At 33.3% G+C, this 22,926-nt stretch overlaps 2 protein-coding genes across 2 annotated transcripts; one reads left to right on the top strand and one right to left on the bottom strand.

Moving 5' to 3' along the window:
* Nucleotides 1-8,385: 8,385 nt before the first annotated feature.
* HELRODRAFT_178072 (hypothetical protein) lies at nucleotides 8,386-11,925 on the top strand (the record flags this gene model as incomplete). Its single annotated transcript, XM_009026190.1, has 4 exons — nucleotides 8,386-8,459; nucleotides 11,145-11,239; nucleotides 11,303-11,436; nucleotides 11,791-11,925. The coding sequence occupies 4 exons, from the start codon at nucleotides 8,386-8,388 to the stop codon at nucleotides 11,923-11,925; spliced, it is 438 nt and encodes a 145-aa protein (XP_009024438.1).
* Nucleotides 11,926-16,832: 4,907 nt separating this feature from the next.
* HELRODRAFT_178071 (hypothetical protein) lies at nucleotides 16,833-18,894 on the bottom strand (the record flags this gene model as incomplete). Its single annotated transcript, XM_009026189.1, has 3 exons — nucleotides 16,833-16,881; nucleotides 17,784-17,960; nucleotides 18,506-18,894. The coding sequence occupies 3 exons, from the start codon at nucleotides 18,892-18,894 to the stop codon at nucleotides 16,833-16,835; spliced, it is 615 nt and encodes a 204-aa protein (XP_009024437.1).
* Between the last annotated feature and the right edge of the window lie 4,032 nt (nucleotides 18,895-22,926).

The following is a 22,926-nucleotide window of genomic DNA, read 5'->3' as shown; positions in this document are numbered from 1 at the left end:
GGCCCTGGTAACAATTTTATATGAAAAATTTTTATTATGACGTTACAACAGGATTATTGCAAGAATAGAACAATTACTTTACAAGCGTACAAACCAAATAATGTTGCAGCAATAAACAATATTGTTGCAACAACAAACGAATATGTTGCAGCAACAAACATCATTGTTGCAGCAACAAACAATAATGTTGCAACAACAAACGAATATGTTGCAGCAACAAACAACAATGTTGCAACAACAAACGAATATGTTGCAAAAGTGTTTTCATATAACTGCCTTGACAATTTAAACAAATTTCAAACTCGAAGTCAATCACTCAACATCCGTGTCAAATTTTATAAAGATCAAACTTAAAATTGGCCAACCAGAACAAATGCACATGATTTATAATAATTTGTCATTGAGAACGAACCGTCTACATATTTCATCTTTTTTAGTCACAGCTAATTATTTTCAGCTATGGAAACTTCATCGAAACATTTTTCATTTATATAAGTTTTTGTTTGTCTGTGTGTTTATTTGTTTGTTTGTCTGTTTATTTGTTTGTCTGTCTGTCTGTTTATTTGCCTGTCTGTTTATTTGTTTGTTTGCTTGCTTTCTTGCTTGTTTGTTTGAATTATTTTCGGCTACGATAAATTCTTATTGTTAAAATTAATGTCATAATTTGGCGCAAATATTACAGACGGACAATGTTTTAAATGATGAAACTAACTATCGAAGCCTAGCACACAATACACAGGTAGACATGTTGCGCAATTCTGGTTTCTGAGACGTGACTCGGCTTGTCTATGAGACGTGTCCATAGATAAATCCTGGTGTGTACGCGCTAGTTGCGAAAGCGAAAATCGCACCACTCAAGTCTCCCATTATGCAATTTATAAACTTGTCAACTTTGAAATATTTTGGATTTGTTTTGTTTTTTATTTTTTCAACTTTAATATTGTTTAAATATTTATTTTATTTTTAGCCTATTTAATAATACTTTTTAATATTTTCAAGTGAAATTTGAGTTCTTTCAAGTTTTTCAAAAAAATTTTTCTTTTCATTTAAAATATAAGCATCATTTTGTTTAAAACCGGTTTTTTTTACATTTTGTCGAGGAACAATAAACAATGCCGTTGCTTTCATGATTATTGTAAATTTTAATTTATTTTATTTTTTTTCGCAAATTCATTCAAAAAACTTCAAAAATGAAAAAGTTTAATTTTTTAAACGGCGTTACAAAGTTGTAATATATTCCATCGTACCTTCCGTGCTGGACTACAAAATAGATAGTAAGAAATTCGCATTGTAGTGAGCACGTGAGACCAGACAACGAACAGCATATCATGACGGACTATAGACCATCGTCGTTAAACGGTTCATGAACGAGTTGCGCAACCTGTCTACTAGTGTGTACTAGGCCGAAATACTTTATTTTTAATGAGTATGTAGTCAAAATAGATTTACAAATTAATTATTTTTCAATAAACTTATTTAACTATTTTAATTATATTTATATTATATTATATTATATTACTTATTTTTTTTCAATGAACTTATACAAAATACTTCTATATAAATATACTTCTGACAGTTAAGTAAATGTTTGAAAGCAGATGCTTGTGATATGTTGGTTGTGGTTTGGTCGCATCCAACTAAAGTGAAAAGTCGCAAGGTAATTTGTAAACTTTTCAAAATAATAGGTATCAGTGAAAAAATGGAAATATAAAAAACAAATAAGGAAAGAAGCAAAATTTCATTACATTCTGATGCACTCATTCCTATTATGTTCTGCTAAGCTGGTCATTTTCGTCTCAATTGCATGCAACTGATCTCAAAGTTGGTTGAACAACGCATCACAATTTATTCCTATAAACATTTATTCTGTTTGATGTTCTTTCTTTGTAGATGTACGTTCTTTTCATGTATCGAACAAATTGTTGATTCTTGGATGCCATGTTTGAAAATTTGAATGTTGCGATAATAAAAATTAGTAATAATAAATTAATAAGAAACAAATCAAAAACCTCTGGCACGCACGCTTATAAGATATTGGAGGACTGGCAGATTTATGAGCCTCGACGACATAAATGCAAATTCATAAAATTTTTTGCTACTTCGTAGTTGCTCAGATAGTTGAATTGAACACAATCATAAATTAACATTTCTCAAACTCCGTTTTATTCATGTTAACACCTGACAAACTAACAAACAACCATTCGGACAAACAAACGAACAAACAAAAAACCAGGCAGACAAACAAACGAACAAACAAATAACAAGGCAGACAAACGAACAAACAACCAGACAGACAAACACTTATGTGAAATGAAAAATGTTTCGATGAAGTTGATAGAAACATGGGCATGGCTTCCTCGCCAACAATTCGAAGAAGCCTCCCTCCTTGTTCGTTATTTGCTTGCTCGTAATGAAGTCATTTTTTTTAATTAATTTTTATTGATAATTTAGCTCTCCTATTTACTGCATCGTCTTCCATCAGAAACATTGGACTCGGTTGGAGTCGAAGGTCTTTGCGGAGTTTGAATTTTTTGTGGAGTCGTAGTCTGATTTTTTCATCCGATATGTTAAAATGTTATCCAAAAATTGCATTAATTTAAAAAAAAATTTTTTCTGGATATTTTTTTTAAGATCCTGTTTTATGTGCAGCGTGGTGCAACTATCTTTAATATTGAAAAGAAATGTTGTTAACGTGAATACAATCACATAATTTTGTTTACTACGTTTTAAGACATAAAATTGAAGTAATTTTTACTATGAAAAACAATTACACTGACTGATTTTAAGTGTGGTTTTTAAGTATTTTGTATTTGGTAGTAATAAATTGAAATTAGGATGTAAAAATTTAAAGTCGCAGTCGGAATTTTTTGAGGGTCCGGAGTCAGATATATGTTTTCGACTGGTTTCTATTACCGTGAGGTTATAATAAAAACGATGAGTTGCTGTTGTTGCTTTTGCTCAAATTCAAACCGAGCAGTAAAAAAAATTTCAACCTCTCGCATTTCTAGGAGCCTCAATTGAAAAAATATTAAAGTAGTTGACAATTGTGACACTGTTGTTTCCAGTTGGTGAGGGTGATTGAGCACGTGTTTGAATGTTGAGACTACTCGTCCAGATACAATCTCCTCCCAACTCATCTAATTCGTAGCCGTGGCATAAAAAGACACGAACTGCACTTTACAACAATGCTCAAGAATTAAAAGACTCACATCTGTGTCTTTCAACAACATGTGTTTCATTAATTTTTAACGTGCTATAAACTTAATTTACGTACATTTGTATAAAAGGTCGTGAGGTTATTGGACAAAATTGAATGTGTTGCTAGTGCTGCATCAAGCTCGTGTTATTTACAATTTTGTTCATCTGGAGGGCCGGTGTTACATACAATTGTTATCGTTCGGATGGCTTTAAAATTTGTTGCTTGGATGCAAATGTCAAACAACTTATAACATTGAATAGTTAAACTTTTAAAATTTTTTTGAGGTTCTTATGAAATTGTCCACATAAGTTTGTTACTGGAATGAACAGCCAACAATTTTGAACAAATTTTCCCTTGACCACTCTGTTAAATATTAGATCAGACCAGTTGTATTTAAAAAACTCTTTGAGATTTAACTTCATTAAATCAATTCAACACATGCCAACGAATAAATACACTGATGGCCGGATCAAAACGAACAACTAACCAACCAAACAAACAAAGAAGCAAACAACCAGCCAAACAACCAACCAAACAAACAGCCAAACCAACAAGACCTTTCAATTCAATGACTATTTAAAAATATATTACTCGACAACTCAAATTTAAATAAAAAAAACAGCTTATTTCTCATTTTAGGTGTATTACACACAAAACATTGAGCTATCATTATTATTACCTTCAACCCATTATCGTGACTCTATGTTGATTTAGTTGCTTTTTATATATAAAAAACGTATTTATTTTTAGTAGTAGTAGTTGTTAAAGTAGTTGATGATGATGATGTTGAAAAAAGTTGATGATAATTATGATGATGTTGTTGTTGTTGTAGTATTTGTTGATGTAGTAGTAATGCTACCTCTAAACTCAATAAAAAAAAATAAAAATACATATAGGGAACATTTGATGTGATGGTCGTTAAATGTTAAAGTGTCCTTAGTGAATGGAGGCTCGACATCACCAGTACAGGACAGACCAATTTATCTTGTTGTTGTCCAACTTCCAAGTTCAAACATAACATTTTAAACAACGCTCGTTTGAAATATTGTTTACCAAACTTTTAACATGAGATATTATGTTGAAGTGCGCGAAACTCTTCATACATTGTACACTCCTCTGAATCGTATGCCTATCTACATTTGGAGGAAAAAAACCTACATCAATTAGGAAAATATAAAATATTTCCGACACGTTTATTCAATTATTAGATGTTAATAATTTTTAACCCATTTAGAAACTGCGATGTCTTACTGAAAAAGTAAAGAATTTATAACATAACGCATCAGCCTTTCTTTCCTGAAAGGTTAAAAAACGAATCAACAAAACTACGTACCTCAAATTAATACAATTACAAAGAATGTAGAGAAACAAATTAAAGTTTTAAATAAATTTTGCCATGAAATTAAAATTTTTGAAATATACAAAAAGCATCAGAAAGCCCGGATGCCGGGACGTGATGTTGCTTGTTTAATTAATGTAGGCATGCATGTATTAATGTTTCCTCCTGCCTCTATGTAACGTACGAACGAATGTATGCATTTCTTATTATACACCGCCGATAATATTTTTTCCATTCTTTTTTAGATCGCTCCATGTTGATCCATGTTGCTTCATGTTGCTTAATCTACATTATTTCCTAAGTATTTATCAGATATATTAATTAAACCTAAACGCCCCTGTTTACGATCGTCTTCTTGTTCTCATTTCTTCTTAACTCGTGTTAAACATTCCTTTGCTAAATCTGCGTTTTCTTTTTCTGGTCCTTTTTTTGGAACTTTACCTTTTTCCCTGACTACTTTTCCATCACTTAAGAAATACAGAGCGGATCTTAAGACCCATCTATTTGTTAAATTCACTGAGGAGCATCGCGAAAATAGCGCTGTACAAACTACTTTGTTCGATTAATTGGTTGATTTATTTATTTGAGTAATTGATGATCATTCAATTAATTGACTGACTGACTGACTGACTGACTGACTGACTGACTGACTGACTGACTGACTGACTGACTGACTGACTGACTGACTGACTGACTGACTGACTGACTGACTGACTGACTGACTGACTGACTTGATTGGTGGCTTCCATTTTATTCACTTTAGTTGTATCGGTCGACGAACTTGAGATGAATTCCAAAGAATAAATCTATTTGCGATGTCTTATTTTTTTATGATTCTAAAAAGTATTCATGAACCTTCTAAAAAAATTATTTTGACCTTTTAACTACGTAAATTGTAACGAACAATTTCCATTATAATCTATGGTGGAGTCAATCCATTTATTTTAAACATTTTGAAAAAGTGGCCTCTTCTAATGAACTTTTTCTTTCGGTCAACTTAATAATTTACTTTTCTTCTCGTTTTGTTTGGTAAGGGTCTGGAATTATTAAATGAAAAATTCAATCCAGCACACACACAGACACACACACACACACACACACACACCACACACACACATACACATATATATATAGCTATATACATATATGAATGTGTGTTTTAAATAAGTGTGTCTTTGCAATTGTGTGTGCGTGTTTGTGCGTGGAGTGGAGGTCAAGGCTGGAGTTTGTTTGCTTCCCTGGCTAACCTTCCTTCCTTGTTTGTTTGTTTATTTGTTTGTTTGTTTGTTTGTTTGTTTGTTTGTTAAGCTTTCATCAGTGGCACAAAAATACTAGACAATAAGAATTGCTGATAACAATTTTGTTAGTGTAGCCCGGTTGATGGCATTTTTTTTATCAGCGCAATGGCAGGCAGGTCTCCCGCAGGATCTGTTGGAACTTTTGGATGAAAGGAATGGTTGATGAAACTGCGGAGAACATGAAAGAAAATTGATAACGTGCATCACTTTCCATTGCACCTAAGAAGGATGCTTAATATGCAGGATGTTTTCACGCCGATCAAACAAAACAAATGGATCACTTCAGTCTATCTGGCGAACGTTAACGCAGAAAATGTAAGTGCAAATAGTGTTGTTGTTGTTGTTGATGATGATGATAACGTAGATGATGATGATGATGACGTTTATGTTGATGATGATGTTTTTGTTGTCGATGATGATGAAAATAATTTTGATGATGACGTTTTTGTTGCGTTTGCACATGTGTTTGGGTAAATCGTCAATAAATAGGCTGGATTATGAAACAGAAACTATTTAAAAGTAGATTGAGGAGTTGCATATTAAAAACAAACCAAAATGGTGGGTAGTCATAAGTTCTGGAGTTGTCCGTTCTCAAGCAATTAAAAACATCCAACTATTTATCATATTCACTGTCAGATAATTTTTAAGCATGCATCATTCAGTATCATCCAACTCTTCAAAACCAGAGAACATAAAAATAGAAATGTAACAACATTAAAATGTAGAAAAAACAAAATTGATAAATTGCAAATATTTCACACGGTTCATCATTCCAATTAATTTTAATCATATGACAGAATGACGAATGAATTTTTGTTTGCAAAGCCAGAAATCAACATACACATAAATATATGTGCAGTACTGTTAAAATACTAAAATGTCGAATATTTAAAAACATTAAAAATAATTGGTTAAAATCTAGTATTTAATTAGTTAAATAGTATTTAAAGACCCACTAGGATGTAATACGGTCCACAAGTATAAAAGTAATTAAAAATGTTCTATCATACCGTGCAATCTTCATTTGATGCAATTCATACAGCCGATAAAAGAATTTTACGTTCTCAATAAATGGATTACAACATTTTTCAATTTTATTATCATGTAAGTATAGCAGTATAACTATAGTTAAAATACGCGCAAGAAAAAATAAATGGTCGATAGGCAATTTTTCGGCCAATGTAATTACATTTGTCAACCGCTAATTAACGCTCCAATTTCATTGAATAAACTAATTAAATAATTTAAACACTTCTTGAATACTTGGGTAACTATTTAGATACTATTAAAATAATCTAAATAATTAATAACGCTGAATAGGTTTATATGTATATATGATAATCAAAATACAACATTTTTTGTCATGTGTTCAGAGCAGGAGTTAGTATACTAGTCAATTAGAGTATTTGTAATGAAATAATTTGTGGTGAAAGTAGGAAAATATTAACATGTTAAACAAACTAACGCATTTTAACATTGAAATAAACAAATAGATATAAAAACAAAGGTATTAAGACGTCTTAACATTTTAAAATAAATAAACAAATAATTAAATAATTAAATAAATAAATGAATAAATAAATATTAACACATTTTAACATTGAAATAAATAAATATAAAAATAAAGGTATTAAAACGTCTTAACATATCAAAATAAATAAATAAACAAATAATTAATAAATAAATATTAACACATTTTAACATTGAAATAAATAAATATAAAAATAAAGGTCGGATTTAAAATTCAAAAACCGGCCGGGGCCGGATTTTAGTTACCATTTTACATACGTTAGAAAAAATACTCACATTTACGGTTATCTACATGTTGAACACCAAGCAAATAGTTAATTAATTCAAATATATGAATAAGCTGTGTGATACGCCAAATTCTGTACACAAAGATCAGCTTAATTTATGCATAACCCATGTTATAGCATAAAGAAAATTGTCCAGCTCATCTCACAATTAGTGATGTTAATATTATGTGTCATGTATGCCTACCTAACCTTTAACATACCATGTTCATAAATAATGCGATTATGTATACATATATATATATATATATATATATATATATATATATATATATATATATATATTATGTAGCTTTATGATCCGTCATATACAACTATATAGTATAAACACGTGCACAAGTTCTTTTACACAAAGATCAGCTTATAATTTATGCATAACCCATGTTATAGCACAAAGAAAATTGTCCAGCTCATTTCACAATTTGTGATGTTGTTATTATGTGGCATGTATGCTTAGCTTTTAACTTATTGACATAAAATTAATTGAATTCAATGAAATTTTTTTTTCTATTTATAACATTTTTAAATGTCGATAGACGCTTAAATCCGGCCCTAAATCCGGCCACCAAATCCGGCCGGGGCCGGATTTGAAAAAAAAGCCGGATATTGGCCGGAGCCGGGGCCGGGGCCGAACTTCGGTACATCCCTAGTCTTAACATATTTAAATAAATTAATTAGTTAATTAATTAATTAAAAATTGAATAAATAAATAAATTAATTATTAAAGATACTAACATGACGGCCATGCAGACCAGCATGTTGCCAACAACGCCAGCAACAACAAGTCCGAACAACAGCAGAAACCAAAAGTTGGTCTGGTGATGGTGGTTCTGTGATGTTGCTATTGATGTTGTTGTGGTTGCTGTAGTGGTTGTTGTTGATGTTATTTGGATGGTTGTTATTGTTGTTGATGCTGTTGGGTTTGCCGCTGATGATGACAACAGCAATAATGGTAGTGATAAGAAAGCTGATGACGACGACGACGACGATGATCCATGAAAGACCAACATTTTAATCATCCCATGCTACATTAATTAAACTAAAAAAAAACATTTCAACTGAGCTAATTACATTCAGAATAAATCCATTTATTTAGTTCTCAATTTAATTTTATTATTTATTGATAATTAAAATATTTTTAGGAGTAATTTTTGTTACGTACAAATTCTGAAAACAAGAAATATAGCGAGGGGAACAATGCAATGACAACAGCCTACCGTGCGCGACTGATTGCATGCTCAACTTTTCAATGTATGTATGTATGTATGTATGATGTATGTATGTATGTATGAATGTATGTATGTATTTATGTATGTATGTATGTATGTATGTATGTATGTATGCATGTATGCATGTATGCATGTATGCATGTATGCATGTATGTATATATGTATGTATGTATGTGTGTATGTATGTATCAATGTATGTATGTATGCATGTATGTATGCATGTATGTATGTGTGTGTTTGTATCTATGTAACCATGTATCTATATATCTATGTATGTATGAATGTATATAATTCATAAATTTAACTATCTATGTATGTATGAATGTATATACAATGTTTATATGGACGTCCCACATAAATTAAACTATCGATTAAGTATGTATAATAATAATTGTATGTAAGAACATATGCAAAAATGAATGCTAATTTGTATTCTTTTTGTATAGCTCTGTTGGCTTTTGTTTTCAAATTAACGAAATTTTTTTTCATAAATGCTTGAGTTGATGTTGTTTGCATGTATTAATTGAATTATGTAAATTTTTATTTTATAAGCATTGTCTAAAATTTAGCATAAATGATTTATTGATATTGATGTTGAAACATTTGTTAACGTTTGTTGTATTGATGCCTGGTTGACTAACTTAAATACCAAATGAGTATTACATAAAATAGAACATCGCAAAATATAAAAAAATATTAATTTAAATAATTAATTAATTATAAATATGTTTGTATGTATTTATATAGGTATGTATGTATGTATTATTATTATTATTATTATTATTATTATTAGATGATTTATATAGCGCCCATTAAAAGATTCTCACAGGCGCTCTCCACGTATTTCGAACCTATTGCTGAAAAATGAATGTCTTCAACTGCCTTTTGAAATGAAAAAACGGCAAATTGCGATCACGCAAAGTTAGCGGAAAATCATTCAAAACCTTTACTCCACAAACCACAAAATTTCGTGACCCTAATTTCAATGCTGTCATCGGCTGCACCAATAAATCACAATCATCTGATCTTAGACCAATCCTCCGGCCAATAGTTGATTTGTACAGAAACCTATTAGACAAATATTGCGGTGCCAACCCATTCAAGCTTTTATAAATCAAAACACATATTTTAAACCATATCCTTTTATGAACAGGCATCCAATGCAAATCCCGAAGCACCGGGCTCATGTGATCAAACCATTGCCCACCAACAATGATTCTAGTGTTTATGTATGTATGTATGTATGCATTAATTAAATAAATAAGATTAAAAAATATACAGCCATCATCTGTCATTACAACAGGCGGAACAATAGAACATTGAAAACTTGCCATCAGATACGTCGTCTCAACCGAAGTGTTTCAAGATTTTAGTAGAAAATAATTTTTGATGCATTGCATGACGTATAATTTATTCCACAATCAGTTTTCATTTTTAAAAATGTTATTAAATGTACAAAATTGAAAAAATATCTGGATAACAACGAACAAGTATTTGATCAGGTGACCATCACAGGTGACCTCTCTCTTCTCAGATTAATAGTGTTGCTAGAAGCTCTTACTTTCATCTACGTAGAATAAAAAAACTTTTGCTTTTTCTTGATGATCCTACTCTTTTCCTTCTTGTTACTTCGTTAGTCTTATCTAGGATTGATTATTGTAACTCGCTCTACTATGGTCTTCTGACTCTATACTCTATCCTTTAAGTAAAGCTTTTAACTCTGTTGCTCGTCTAGTTGCTCGTGACCCTTTCTTTTTTCATATATCTCCATATCTTGTTCTCTTGCACTGGCTACCTATAAAATATAGAATAATTCTTAAAATTTGCACGTTCATGTATAAGTCTCAATCTAAATTATTTTCTAAGTATTTATCAGATATATTATTTGAACCTAAACGCCCCGGTTTACGATCGTCTTCTTGTTCTCGCTTTTTTTAACTCGTGTTAAACACTCTTTTGCCAAATCTGCTTTTGCTTTTTCTGATCCTTTTCTCTGGAACTCTCTACCTACTTCTCTGACCACTTCTTCATCACTTGCGAAGTTCAGAGCGGATCTCAAGACCCATCTGTTTTCAAAATTCCTTGAGGAGCGCTGTTGAACATCGCGGAAATAGCGCTTTATAAGCTTTATTGATTGATTGATTGAGGGATAAACCGAAATGCAAAGAGTGGTGAATAGTTAAAAAAGCATACATAGGCGTTTAAGAAAATTTAATTCATAACTTTTTCAAATTATTTTATATGATTATTTTTCAACTTCATAAGTTTTAAAGGTCCAGAAAAGAGCATCAAGGATACTAGAGAAATGCGGAAAATTAAGCTGCAAAGAAAAGTTGAAACTTTCAAGATGGCCCTGGTTGGTTTGTAGACTACAAGTGCAAGTATGATAATGACCCACCAATCACTAACTGGGTTGTGGGCAGGATGTTGGTATCAAAGGAGTTCTCACTCAGCAGGCACGAAGCTCATTACGCTGGGAACTTCAAAAAGAATGTTGGAAAATTTAAAATTCATTAACAGAATAGTAAATGACCAAAATGATCTACTTGAAGACCTGGTTAGATCAGTCAATAGTACAAATTTCAAGAGAACACTGGATAAATTCTGGCAAGATGAATTTTATGTCTATAAGTGAAGATGTCAAGCGTCGTGGATATTTATATAGAAATGCGGCGAGGGGTTGCATCTACGTTGCAAAACATATTTTATACTATCTGTATACGAGGTTTTAAAAAAATATTAACACAAACAAAGAAATCGCATTTGGTTATTAAGATTTAACACTAAAAAATTGCGTTATTATATTTGAGATTCATAATTTATCACTTTCTACAGTCTGCTGATCAGCACTGACTGTGAGTGTCAGTTTAATGTGCAACGACAACAGACTAACGAAAATCATTTTCAACAGCTTTTAATCAGGCAGAGTTTGATGGAGATTGGACTTTTAAGTCCATTACATGGCCCGAGATTCAAATATCTTCAGTTGGTAGAGCCAAATTTCTTTTTCAGTCCATTTTATTCGCAAAAAAGTGAGTCAGCCTAGCAATAAATGCTTATCTAAGGTTGACTCCCATAAAACAATAAATAACAAGATATAGACATAAATTTTTAGAATAATATTGTTTTTTAAATACCTCATTGTTCTTAAATTTTCCAAAATAAAAATAAAAAAAACATTAATACATTTAACCATTTAAATGTATTAACGTTTTTTTCTTATAAATTAAAATACGTTTAACCAGTTTTCCATCGCATATTTTTATAAAATTAAACAAATTCTTCATTCAATCGATATCAGGCATCAGTAATATAAACATGCCAAAGGCAAAACACATACGATGAATCATTGAATGAGTCGTCAATTGTTACAATTTCATTCAAAGTCACAAAAACATAGTTGATGGTTCTGCATTCGCGACAAGTTCACGCACAGATCTTCAAACACGTGGTCCTCGTACAGGCATCTAGCAGAATAACAATTAGGTAAATTTTAACAACCGACAGACATTTTCTAAATGGCCATTGCAAATTTTTCCGTCCTGAATGAAGATATGAAGAACATAAAGATATATAGATAATATATATGTAAAATTGTAAGTGGTTCTGCGTATGTCAGAGCTGCAATAATAAAGACTACAAACCTTAAAAATATGCTAGGAGAATTTATTACGTAGCGGCATATTAGCCAACGTGTGCAACAAACAGTTCTGACTGAAACGTTTACATTACATTAACTGGTAACCATGGAAAGAAATGGAAATGCACATTAATTTTTAAAATTAATTCGTATTTTTAAATTTTATGAAAATTAAAACAATGCAAATAATTATTTTTCAAAAACAAGCATTTTTCAGTTGAAGTACAAGTATTTTTAAATTAACAAAATGGCAACTTGTTTACCAAATATTCTTGATCACACTTTCATGATCATCTATGACGTGTGAGCTGTTTGCTAATGTCTGATTGATATCTCGCCATTCCAGATTAGATTACCCATAAGTTTAAAAAGTTCAACAACTTTCTTACTAGCTTATTTGTTTTGTATTTTTAAGAGTGAAACACAGCAACAACGATTTTATATCATTTTATAACATAGACCAAACGTAATTCATATCTAAATAATGAAATAAAAAACGCGAAAAAATTACACCATTTAAACAAAACACAACGAAACATTAGAAAATATTAACAACTGTTCTTGGCGGTTCTTCTAGCTGGTAACTTCAGACAAACGTTCTCAGTTATGCCAAAATTGATACGTACGGATGAAATCAACGCTAGGTCAAAATCATTACTTTAATGACTTTATGGTCTAGACCTACCTACCTTTTAAAGTTGACACGCATGTTGAACTCTAAAAGAACTTGAAAGCAAAAAAATTATCAGAATTATTAATTAAAATAATTTACCAAAATAGCCCGGAGGATAGAAAATAATTATCCAAAATGAACACCGTCAGACCGTTGAAGATCTGGTCATTAGGACCGATACTCAAGATGTCGCATTAAATAATTCTTCATGTCGGATGAAAAGAACTATTCTAAATCTAACAAGCGGGTCAGTTAATAATATCAACTCATCTGCAGCAGAAAAAATTTTTGTAACTGAATGTGTAAAAAAACGAATCCTGTTAGCCTGATAGAGAAGATCATTTTGTCCGCATTCACGCCCAACTACAGCAAAGCTGGACAAGCCGCCACCTCCGCTTTCATCATCCTGATAACATCAAAAAGTTTATCTGGCCAACTATTGCTCGATACTTTAACTTTTATTTGTGAAGCAAGGATTTTCTTGTTTTGTATAATTCATCAAAGTTTAGGGATTTAAAATATCTTTAAAATGCAATGTTGATCTTTTTTATGATTCTAAGAAGCCTGGTTAAATCTGTTAAAACCGATAAATGTGTAACATTCTTATTCGTAGGTTTCTATCTCTTTTTCCACTTTTTTATCTCTCTTCTTTCTCTCCCTCTCTCGGACTTTCTTTATCATTATGACTGAACACACACACACACACACACACACACACACACACACACGCATACATCCACACAAATACAAATTAGGTAAAGATTGTCAACATTAGTCAGATGTTGGCCACATTGAAATTGAAACACTTTTGAAAATTGTATTACTTGCTTTTTTAATTTTTCGTTGGACTTAATTGTCTTTTAAATAAAAAAGACTAACGCAGTAGCTTTTGGTTTGAAATAACACGTCATGCCTGTTAGAAGAATGCCAAGTTGGTTATTTCGACCGGCAGTTTAATGGGATCAACCGCATTTTTCAAATCTCAGTGTGGTCTGATTATCCGGCTTCTACTTTAGTTGTCCGTTCAATGGTACTGTTCATCAAAGATGAAAATATTTGCGCCAGACATGCACACTAGAGCCCTCCCTACGCAGCTCGCGGTCCTTGCTGTTTAAACCACAAAAACTAAATCGCAAGTACGCTTTTTTGCGAATGGAGTTTTTAAAACGTGCAGTTTTTTGCGGCTTTTTATATTAAACCGCAAATCACCACAATTTATTAAATAAAATTTTATACAGCTTAAAATTTTTCTTTAAAAATCTTTATTTTATCCTTTTTATCAATTCCATGCCTTTGGACGCTCTTCTAAAGTTTCAACCAATCTTTTCTTTTCCTCCTTGAAACTTGAACTGATCGTAAAATAAAAAATTTTGACATAGCATTGTAAATGTGCCGAGAAAAAGGAATTAATTAATTTGATGATAATTAATTTAGTTCAAACAAGACGTCATTAGTTTTGTCGACCCGGCACATCCAACCAAAAATGTAAATGAACTCGTCTCCTATGAACTGGAATGCAGCATACAGAGAGAAGAAACTTCGTTTGGTTGGGATTAAACCGCGCAGAATTCTGATGCACGCAGCACATGGATGTCTTTACATGTTTCATGATTATTATCTACAGCCATCTAGTGGAAACTGTCTTTCGATGTTGTCTGTTCTTAAAATTGTACTCGGATGTGTGGCATCGGCAACAAATTAACAAAATCATATCAACAATTTGAATAGACTTTTGGTAAGAAATATTTATGCTATAAAAGGTTAAAGGTCACCTTCACTTGTTGAAAAGTGTGATTTTAATTTTTGCAAAAAACAGCGTTCTCTTATTCACGCAATCGAAACCGTGGCAAACAATGTCAATGGTGGTTTTATTTCTTACCGGGTCAATGTAACGGGCAGAAATGAAATCAAATTATGAGACAAACAACAAACACACAGTGTTTATAACACACACACACACACACACACACACACACACACACACACACACGCACACATACATTGATGGGCTGGGATCTCTATGCATTCGATCTCTGTCACCGCACAACAGCGGCAAGACCAGCAGACGCCTTTAACTACCAAGCCATCACGCTGCCCAGTAAATTATAATAGCTCATATCTATCTATATTCACTTTAAAATTTTTTCAGCGCCATAATTTGAAGATTTTTGAAATGGAAGGCAGCTGTTTGTGAAGTTTTATAGTTGGCGATGTTTAAGTTATGACGGCCGCACACATAACTTCTGTTAATCGCTGCTGAATAATAAAGAAATAAAAAGCAAATGATGAAGAGCTGCTTTCTTTATTGTCGACAGGGACCTGGTTTGTTTATTGATAAGTGTATGACGACGTCTCAATGACTTCTTTGCGCATTCGAGCATGATCAATATAACTCTTTCGTGTTTGTTTGTTGTTTTTGTTCTTTGTTCGTTTGACTGTCTGTCTGTCTGTCTGTTTGTCTATCTTTCTGTTCATTCGTTTGTTTTTTATTTCTTTGTTTGTGTTTGCTTGTGTTTGTTTGTTGTTTGCTTGCTTTTGTTTTATTGTTTGTTTTACACCTTGTTTCTGCGATTGTTCGATTGAAGATATGTGTTTTGAAATTATTTATTAAATATTTATTCTTGAAATTTTGAATTCGTCATCAATGTAGCTTTTGTGGCCAGTATTTTAAATGACTTATTGTGACAATTTATGGCGTTGAGACAAACCGTCAAATGACATATAGGCAGGATGCACTAAATCTAGAGGTACATCAGTCCAACTCCTCTTTCCTATTTCAAGCGCTTTTAATGTGTGCGTGTGTGTTATTGAAACAGCTATTAAAATTGTCTGAGGCAGCATGTCTGTTTGTTTGCTTTCTGAATGGGCCTGATTATTTTAATGTTACACTTCATTTAAACTTCTCCACGTAGACAACCCAACGTTGAGATTTCATGACAGTTTTGACTCCGAACAGAGCTTGACCCAATCAATGACTTACAGCCCACTCTCAACATGGTTCCATATTTTATTTTTGTTTGCAGAAAGAAAGACCACTGCGAACATTTTAATCGTTTTGATTTTAATGTAATTGAAATAACTGTACATTGCATTTTTTAAATAATCAACTTCTGTGATGAAATATAGTGAGCAAAGTTTCAGAATAAAGGCATCTTTCCGCATCATATTTTGCACCCTGCCAACATTTAAGTTGCACAACTTACGGTTAAACTTCTGTTCCAGATTTTGTTGAGAATGTTCGTGTTATCAGTGATGAACTTCTCGAATAATACTAATTTTGATTGTACGTTATTTGCGTTCTTGCTCCAAGTTACATATCATCGTAGGTGGTCTGAAGTTTTGCAAAAGATTCATGATCGCTAGGATGAAATACGAATAATTTCTTACTGCTCAACTGAGTAGTCTGCCAAAAGAAGCAACATCACAAAAATACAATATCAACATTTCTTCGTAAAACTCAAATCATGTAGATTTATTTGTTATTTGTGATAATAAAACTAAAACCGACAAGCCTGTAATTTAATTTGTCTCGAAAATGATGAATGATTAATGAACGACGTCTGAATTAAAAGGGCAGAGAATCAAAATGTTTATAACAATTTATATCTTTAAATAGTCGCTGTGAAAATTTTGTTTTATTTCAAATGCAAAATAAATAAAGATTGTTGTGCAGGTTTATCAAAGAAAGACTGCAAAGAAAAATTTCACGTTTGGATTGTAAGGTTTGCATGGTTTAAAACTGTAAAAAAGGCTGTTGTTATATTTTTAAACTATTACTCATCAAAGCAGTCAGATCAGATAATTACACTACACGCATAAGTGCATATCTACAACGTACACACGCACAAAAAGTACATCATAACAAACAAACAACATACATACAATATACATACATACATGCATACATAAATACATGCCGATTGCGGTTGGGAACGTTTGGAGGAGGTTGGCCGGCAAATGTGCCTTGGCCCTGGTCGTGGTCGAACTCAAGACCAAGTTCTACCCGACTCAGTTGGGTGTCGGGATTAAGGGTGGCGCTGAGGCCGCTGTTCATGCGGTTCGAAGATTGGTCACCGACCTCCCCGATCAATGGGGGTTTCTGAAACTGGACTTTAAAAATGCATTCAATGCCCTGAGAAGAGACTCGATGTTGGATGCTGTCAAACTTTTTTGCCCCAATATCTATAATTTTTGCCATTCTGCCTATGGCGGAGTCTCTTCCCTTGGCTACCACTCTTGGGTTGTAGAATCGTCCGAGGGGGTACAGCAGGGTGATCCCCTTGGTCCTTTGTTGTTCGCACTAACTCTTCATCCACTCTTAGAGAAAGCTTCGTCCACTTTCGTTTGCGCTTATCTGGATGATATCAGCACAGCTTCGGACGGTCCAACTCTGGCCGATAGCTACGAATATTTGAAGCATAACTCCGCTGCAATTGGCTTAGAGTTAAACATTAAAAAATGCAAACTTCACTGCCAAAGTTTATTTCAGGTGCCACATGCGCTGGCTGAAATACCCAGAGTTGGTGCATCAGAACTGAGTTTTTTAGGCACACCCTTGGTCGAGGGCGATTATCAAATAAAGTTTTTTGACCAAAAGCTCTCTGAGCTTAAATTCGCCCTGGGTCGTGTTTCCTGTCTTTCGGCCCATGATGCCTTGACTATTATCCGCAATGCCCTCAGTTTGCCCAAATTGATGTACTTTCTGCGTACATCTAAACACATTGACCCTTCTAAATTGGGCGAATTTGACGGAGCCCTGCGCACCGCCCTGTCGTCGATTTGCAATGTTCAAGTGACCGACAGTGGTTGGTCCCAGGCTCAGCTGCCGGTGCGATTTGGTGGGCTGGGGTTGCTTAGCGTGGTTCAGCTGGCTCCCGTTGTTTATAATTCTTCTGCCGCTGCCACTCTCGACCTGCAGTCTTCCCTGCTCCACCGGTTTTTTCGTTGCCGCGATATTCTTCCCCTAGTGTCCGCCCGGGGGACCGTACGCACGTCCAAATTTTGAACGAAGAATATAAAAAAATTTTTCAAAATTTGTTGACTTCATGCGGCGACGACTTTTCCACCGCTCGTTTGTTGGCCATGTCCAGCGTTGCCAGCTGTGGGTGGTTGAGATCGTGGCCTAACACCTCTGTGGGCACCAGGCTTGACGACGAGTCTGTAAGATTTGCCATTGGCTTCAGACTTGGCCTGGTCATTCAGAATAAATACACGTGCCGATGTGGCGCTGGGGCGGACGAGTTTGGGCACCACGGTTTGGTTTGTCGCCTGGGTGGGGGCCGTCAACTACGTCACTCAGCGCTAAACGATTACATTTGTCGGTTCTTCTCCAAGGCTTCAATCCCGGTTCTCAAGGAACCATCCGGCATTTCTGCGCATGATGGTAGGCGCCCAGACGGATGCACGCTAATACCTTGGAGAGCCGGCAGATGTTTGGCGTGGGATGTTACGGTCCCTGGCACCCTCGCCGAACGATACGTAAACCTGACAAGTAAAGAATGCGGTTTGGCCGCGGCCTGAGCAGCGGACGAGAAAATGAAAAAATATGGGAATGCCCTCCCCTTGATGGAATTCTTGCCAATATGCATCGAGGTTCTTGGCCCGATGGACCCCAAAACCCTTAAATTTCTTAAGGAAATATGCAAAATGATCAGCGTCAGATCAGGCGACAGCAGGGAACTGTTTTTCGCAACTAACCACATTTCGTGCTTGTTGCAGCGGTTCCTGCGTGTCTGTGTGCTTGAAAATATCCAACTTAATGCCGACATGTGCAATTAACGACAAATCAAAGTGTTAATCCATTTGTTACTTGATGTTTGACGGTTCAGTGTCACTCATCACGTTTTGGTTTTAACATACATGCATACATACATACACACATAAATACATACATACCTACATACACACACACACATACATACGTTGAAAACATACGTACAACATACATACAATACATACATACATAAATACAACATATATACATGCATGCACAACGTACACACATGTGAACGAATAAACAAACTTTTGCCTTAGGCTTGTAAGAAATTTTAGACAAATGAAGGGGAAAGAAATTTTTTTTTTAGAATTTTTTAATCATTGTTTTGGTAAATCTTAAGAATTTAAATCTAAATTTTACGAATTTCGGCAGAGTTTCTAAATGTTTTACCCTCCAAATTTGACAAAATAGAATATTTGTCAATCATCGACACACCATCGATGCATTTTCAGAACTTAGAAAGGAAAGATTCAAAACAGAAATTACTAAAGAATTTGCAAATTGTTGTTCACTAAGTGAATATTGGCCATCAAGAAGAGATTAGCTCTAACTGGAACTAATTAGAAGTTCAATCACTGAACATGCAGTCAATGTTACAACTTAATCCAGAGTTTCGTGTATTTATGTACATTTTACATGTGTTCGTGTGTATGTACGTACGTACGTACGTATTCATGTATGTATGTGTGCATGTATGTATGCATGCATGTATGTATGTATGTATATGGCGAAAAAATGGCAAAATCGACAAGTTGTATCGAATGAGTTGCTTTATTTTTTAGTGAATAGTTCAAGTTTTTGGGATACGGAGACGTTTATTTGTACGCAAACGAGGAAGTTGTGGCTGTCAGCACAGAAAATACTAAAAAATGAATTTTAAAGCTTTAAAAAAAAAGTTTTTGAAGAAGTCTACCAAAAGGTTCTACAGTGAAAAGAGAAATGTGAAAATAGTAAATGTTGGCGATGTTAAAAGCAATGAAAATTAATGGCAAGTGCGCAAATTTAGTCAGCGCGAAATTGGTTGAAATGCCTTTAGTTGGAGAATTTGTGGAAATTAATTTTGAAAATATTACAAAAAATTGAAAGACATGTTCGACGAACAACAGGTGCGTTTATGTAAAACTTTGGACCGTCATGCGATAGAAAATACAGCGCTATAAAGCAGTTTTAATTGTGCGGCGTTTAACACAGAAAAACTCATTTTAACGAATCAAGTAATAAAAACAATGGCAACGTTTCTGTGCCGAATATTAATGCAACAATAACAACAGCAGCAGCAGCAACAGTACCTCATGGGCAAATGTTGAGAGGACATTAGCTGAGAACATTGAGCAAACATTTGCAGTTGTCAAGTCAAAATAAAACCGATATTAAACAACACTCCAAAGATAACTGAACAAAGTAACGTCAACAACGAAAACGTCATAACAAATATATAAAGGGATGAAATACAAAAAATAATTTAAAAAAATAATTGGTAACAACAAAATGATGATCAATGCAAAATCAAGGCTAATAAATCTCTCAAAAAACAAGTCTTTTTTCTCAGAGAGCAATGTTTAAAAATGACGAAGGAACGATGTTATAAAATAATCAAATTCGACTGATATTAAATTATAAACGGCATTTCATGCTGCCAGTCCTGAAGCACACAGTTTTTTATTAAGTTTAAAGTCCAAATAAAGATGATTGTGAATCAACGATGTTCAGAGAGTGTGTCGAAAGTGTTTTCGCGTAAATCTATGCTCTGGCACCACACATGCATTGCATTGAAAGCCACAAGGCTCTCCCGAAACTATATCTTGGCACTTACGAAATAGCGGTGTTAGTACGAACTTATGCTACTAACAAGACACCTTGTTGTGAGTTAAAATAAATAAAACAAACACAATTCAGGCGTAATAAAATATTATCTTTATTCCCACGTGAATATCGAACCGTTTCGTTTACAAGCTCTAAGGAAAAAGGGCAGAAGTCGAGAGAGAAGCAAAGACATAAAAATTAACATAGATTAAGTAGCATTGAAAATTGCAATAACCTTTAATAATAATTAATATGTGAGATAGTTTATAAATGAATGTTTGATCCCTACAGCGAACTTCGAGAAAATTCAAGGCAGGAGGTAGTCAACAGAATAAAAAAAATTTTGCCATATAACAAAAATAAACAACAACAAAAAAATTAAAGCATCGACTAAATCAAACAACTACCCACGACCTGGTAGTTAACTACCACCAACTGAGCGTAAAAAGTACATTTAGCTATAACTACTAACTAACCAGTTGGTTGATAGTGGTGGTAGATGCCATAGAAAAAACTCCTTGCATAAATCAGACTATGCGTAAAACTTGCAAAATTTTTTATGACTTTATAAACTTAAAATTCAAAACTCAAAATTGTCATTTGTTAACTAAATAGTGCGAAAAACGCTGATAGATATTTATTGACAACTACCTACTGTTTATATATTTAAAAACGTTTGCAGAGATAGTTCGTTATGTAATCACTCTTCCACAGTGATGGGTTAACTACTCACAAAAAATATTTAACTACTCTATTTAACTACTTATAAGAAAAGATGGTTACTCTTTCTTAACTATTTTTTAACAACTAAAGTTACGAATAACCTTCTTCTTAGTAGTTAACTACCGGTTAACTACTTTTCAAAATTCTTTTTAAAATATTGTTTAGACATTTTATAGCTGTTAAATGCCAAAAAGTTTAAATGTTTCATATGAGTTTAATAAATAAAAACAAATCCCCATGAAATGAGATAAAATATGTAAATGTAAGAATTTTTCAGTCGCTTTTGGCCTATTTCTACATTGAGAGTGATTTCAATGCAAAAAGTTATAAACCTTAAGAGCCAATTATCTCAGCTCACTTGAAAGATTTTTTTCAAATGTTAATCACTCCTTGTTGAACTCTCTATTAATTGATATCAAAAAAATTTGTACGTGATGACCGAGCCCTTATAAAGCTTACAACATAAACAACACTACCATTCTCATTCCATATTAATGTGTAAAAAAAATCCAACTGAATAAAAATCGGTCGGCAATCAATGGATAGGCAACACAAATAAAAGCATACAGTAAGTATACGTGCACGCACATGTAGCACCACACACGTGTTAGTAAATTTGAAAGTGCGAATTTCTCGATCATTAGCCTCTGGTGTTAATGTATGGTAATTTAAAAGTAGGCCTAAAAAAATCAGTAACTCAATAAGATAGTGTCTATCTAGCTATATATGCGAGATTCTTCTCGATTTAAATCACTTTGGTTTGTACGTACGCAAAGCTTGTGTTATGCCTCTTCACGTGTAAGCCTCTTAGTTACCTTGGAAATAAAAAATTGTAAAATAAACTTGTCACAAAAATTAAAATTTAATGGAAGCTGCAAAATGTTGAAATTCAGATAAAAACAATTTTTTATTCAATAAAATTTTTGATTTAAGGTTGCAAATATTGTAATTAACTAAGTTGTAGTTAGAAACTATTGAAAAATTAGTTAGTTGTTTTAAAATCAAGTAGTCATTAATTATCTTCTAACTAAGTAGTTGGTTATTAACTAGTAGTTTACTGTTTATAATTAGTAACTTAACTACCCACAACTGCTCGGTGTCTTAGATAATACCAGTGACATTTTGAACAACCACCATTACATACAAACAAACGCTGTCACGTACGAAGATGCACTGCATATGTAATATGTATAGTACATACACCACATACACACACGCACACACACATACACACACACACACAAACACACGCGCACCCAGGCACACACACACACGCACAACGCGCATGTTAACGTCATGGTTCACTTCGAATAATCTATCACCATAGAACTAAATTTTTTAAGTTTTCAATGCAAATTATCAACAACCTATTGTTTATTTATCAAAAAACTGATCAAATTTCAAGTTTAATAGAATCCAACTGTTAAAATAA

Source organism: Helobdella robusta (assembly GCF_000326865.2).
Source record: "Helobdella robusta unplaced genomic scaffold HELROscaffold_45, whole genome shotgun sequence".
In the NCBI taxonomy this organism is placed as follows: domain Eukaryota; kingdom Metazoa; phylum Annelida; class Clitellata; order Rhynchobdellida; family Glossiphoniidae; genus Helobdella; species Helobdella robusta.
This window is presented reverse-complemented; position numbering and strand designations above follow the sequence as displayed.